The 3,064-nt window shown below is 63.7% G+C and overlaps 1 protein-coding gene across 1 annotated transcript in view; it reads right to left on the bottom strand.

The window, feature by feature from the left end:
- Positions 1–1,775: 1,775 nt before the first annotated feature.
- The window catches only part of MFRP (membrane frizzled-related protein), a 5,349-nt gene continuing 4,060 nt past the window's right edge, over positions 1,776–3,064 (bottom strand). The window contains exons 3-6 of the mRNA XM_029962066.1: positions 2,869–3,053; positions 2,325–2,459; positions 2,090–2,217; positions 1,776–2,000 (exon numbers count right to left, since the gene is read on the bottom strand). Of these exons, the coding sequence (XP_029817926.1) occupies positions 1,776–2,000; positions 2,090–2,217; positions 2,325–2,459; positions 2,869–3,053 (673 nt within the window). The remainder of the gene's footprint in view (positions 2,001–2,089; positions 2,218–2,324; positions 2,460–2,868; positions 3,054–3,064) is intronic.

Here is a 3,064-nt window from a genome sequence, read left to right as displayed (position 1 = left end):
CACCCCCCCCTCCTCCTCACGTCTCTCCTCCCAAACTCCAAAGGAAATCAAGGGCCTTGGGAGCCAAAAGCTACAAGACAAGGGGAAAAAGAAAAATAATCCCATGGTGTCGGGAGTGTTGTAAGCAGGGGGAAGGGAGAGCGAGGCAAACAGCCTGGACAAGGGAGGGGAGGCACGGGCTGCAGATCGCCTCCACTGAACACATCTGGGCATCCAGGCAGCAGGATGGAGGGGAGGGAAAACAGGGAAAACAGGCAACCGGGGGGAAAGGGAACAACAGAGAGGCTGAGGGAGGGAAATCCAGCAAAGACTGGGAGGAAGAGGGAGCCCTCGGAGTGTGAAGGTCTCCTGACTGGCAGCCTTAGGGCTGCTGCTGGCAGCAGAGCTGAGGCAAGGGGGGATGGCAGGGCATGCACAGCCTGGCAGTGCCAGCCCTGGGAGAATCCATGGGGAGCTGCAGGAGCCATCCAGGGGGTGGCTGAGGGGGCAGGGCAGGTGGAAGCACAGGCAGAGCAGTGCTGTGGCCATGCCAGGAGGCAGGGCTGGCCCTCGGGGGACCGTGGAGCACGTGGGGAAGCTTTCGAGGGCACTCCCAGCTTGCCTTTAACTTGTTCCAGAGCCGAGTGCATCCAAGGGACACGGTCAGACGCCGGGCAGCGGGGCAGTCCCGTGGCTGGGGGAAGTCCCTGTGCCCCACAGCCAGTGGGACATGCAGGGAATGAAGGAACCAGGCGGGCTCGAGCCCCCTGAGCCATGTGGGAATGGTGGTGCCGTGCTGGGTACAAGGGCAGAGCGGGGCTGACCCCGGTGTGTCCTGCTCCCAGTGACCCCAGCCGGGCTGGGGACTTCCCCACATGCTCAGGAGGGGTGGGGGCATCAGGAAGCACTGCTGGCTCTCTCCTCCCTGTTCCAGTGCCCACAGCAGTGTGGTGGCATTGCTGGCTGAGCCTTCCTGACCCCAGTGCCCGGGGCCAGGCTGGGTGCTGGCAGGGAGCCGCCTGGCTCCTCTCTCCCAAGGTGTGAAGGGACTGTTGTTTTTGGCCAGCTGGGAGCTGGTTTGTGGCCGTGGGGTGTTGCCAGGCCTGTGGCCATCAGGGTGGCCTCCAGCCAGCACAGCCAGCTCAGCCAGCAAGGCCACAGCTCTTGCTCAGGCAGGATCCCTTCTTTGCACCATGAGGCCACCAAAATGACCCCCTCCAATACCCATCCATCTCCCTGGGACCTTGCAAGCCCCCAGCCCAATGAGGGTACAGCTGTCCCTTCTCCCTTGTGCCCTCCATTTCTGCTGAAATCCCCCACTCCATCCCTGACTTCCCTCCCTTGGCCCATGCCTCATTTTCCCCAAGGATCTGGCAGGAGCCACACACAGACCCTCCCCCAATGAGCCACTTGTTTCATGGGGGTTTGTCAGCTGCTGAAGCTGTTTATTCCATTGGCTTTGGGGCTGCTGGACACAGGCAGCCCTGGGCTCTTCTTCCTGCAGCCTGGCTCGCCTCTGCCTGGCCTTGCTCCGTTTGGGGAGCATTAGCCCTTTCCCTGGTGCCCCCAGCACAGCCCCTCCAGCCCAAGCCTTTCCCTGTGGGATGTGTCACCTGCTCACGAGGGATTCGGAGCTGTGGGCAGAGGGCCTGACCCAGGGCAGGTGAGGAGCCAGGCAAGGGGGGCTGCGGGTGAGGGCCACCCCAGCAGCTGGGTATTCACACCAGGAGGAGGACAGGAGGGACATTTGGGGTGGGGAGGGTGTCTTCATCCCCTGCTCCTCTTCTCTTGGGGGGTCAGGGCTGGAAGCACTCCACGGGGTCGTTGGAGTCGGGCAGGATGTTGCAGTTGATGGGCCAGAGGATGCCCAGGAGGCCGAGGGACTGCTTGCAGCGCAGCTCTGCCGCCAGGCACACGGCCCGGCAGGGCTGCAGGACCCCCCCGTCCGGGGTGCACTTGGGCACGAAGAGGCTGCAGATGAGCAGGCGGAGGTGCTGGAAGCACGGGAGCTCCATCAGCGTCTGCGGGAGAGCGGCGGTGAGCCGGGAATGCCGGGAATGCCGTGGGGAGCCTGGAATGCAGCCCGGGGGCAGCCCCGCGGGCAGCTCACCTGATAGTCCTGCAGCACCTCGGCAGCTCCCTCCTGGTCCGGGATGGCCAGCCAGATGTTGGGGAAGGAGGTGGCGTTGTAGCCCAACCCCAGGCACATCTCCACGTGCACGGGCTCGCAGACAGACCCTGCCACGGGGCGGGGGGCTTCAGTCCTTGCAGCACCGTGTCCCCTGCCCCAGGGGGGCTCAGGAGGGGGCTGAGTGCTGAGTGGAGCACCCAGGGGTGGCACTCACCGAAGGCTGGGTAGGACACCCCGGTGCAGTTGAGCTCGTCGGTGCCGTCGGGACAGTCGTGCCAGCCGTCACACACCGACTCCAGCGCCCGGCACTCGCCGTTCCTGCAGGAGAACTCTGCGGGGCTGCACGTCTCTGGAAGGTGGCAGAGGCCAGTGTGGCAGGGCGTGGGCATGGCTGGGAGCCAGCCTGCTCACCACCCCTGTCTCTGCTCTTCTCGTTGGTTGGAGAGGTGACTGTCACCAGCCTGGCTTAGGGAGATCCCAAATTCCCTGGGTTGTTTAGGGGCAGCCTTCAGGTGATGGATTGTGCTCCTGTGCAGGTCAGCCTCTCCAGGTCACATTCCCACAGCTAGGATCAATGGCCTTATAGGGTAATTCAGGCCCCCTGTGGGCCTGTAGCCCAACCTGCTACTCCAGGCAGGGTCAGCTATAGAGCAAGAGCAGTTTTTTCCAGGGTTTTATCCAGCCTGGCCTTGAAGACCGCCAAGGATGGTGACGGCACAGCCCCCCTGGGCATCCTGTGCCCTTGCTTGGCTACCTACTCTCTGTGGCATTGCGGGCTTGGTAGGTGGCAAAGAACCCGTTGTCTGCTACTCCCTCATCTGCCACGAACAGGACGGTCATGACGTGTCGTGAGGAGGTCAGGGGGGGTGGCAGCTGGTGGCCACAGAACCTGCCAAGGTGAGGGATGAGGTCAGGGTGGGCTGAGCAGCACCTCCCCAAACCCCTGCCCTCCGG

The sequence above is a fragment of the Manacus vitellinus genome, unplaced genomic scaffold (genome assembly GCF_001715985.3).
Source record: "Manacus vitellinus isolate BGI_N305 unplaced genomic scaffold, ASM171598v3 scaffold_41_pilon, whole genome shotgun sequence".
NCBI classification, from domain to species: domain Eukaryota; kingdom Metazoa; phylum Chordata; class Aves; order Passeriformes; family Pipridae; genus Manacus; species Manacus vitellinus.
The sequence above is the reverse complement of the archived record's forward strand: the minus strand, read 5'-3'. Positions and strand labels throughout refer to the sequence as shown.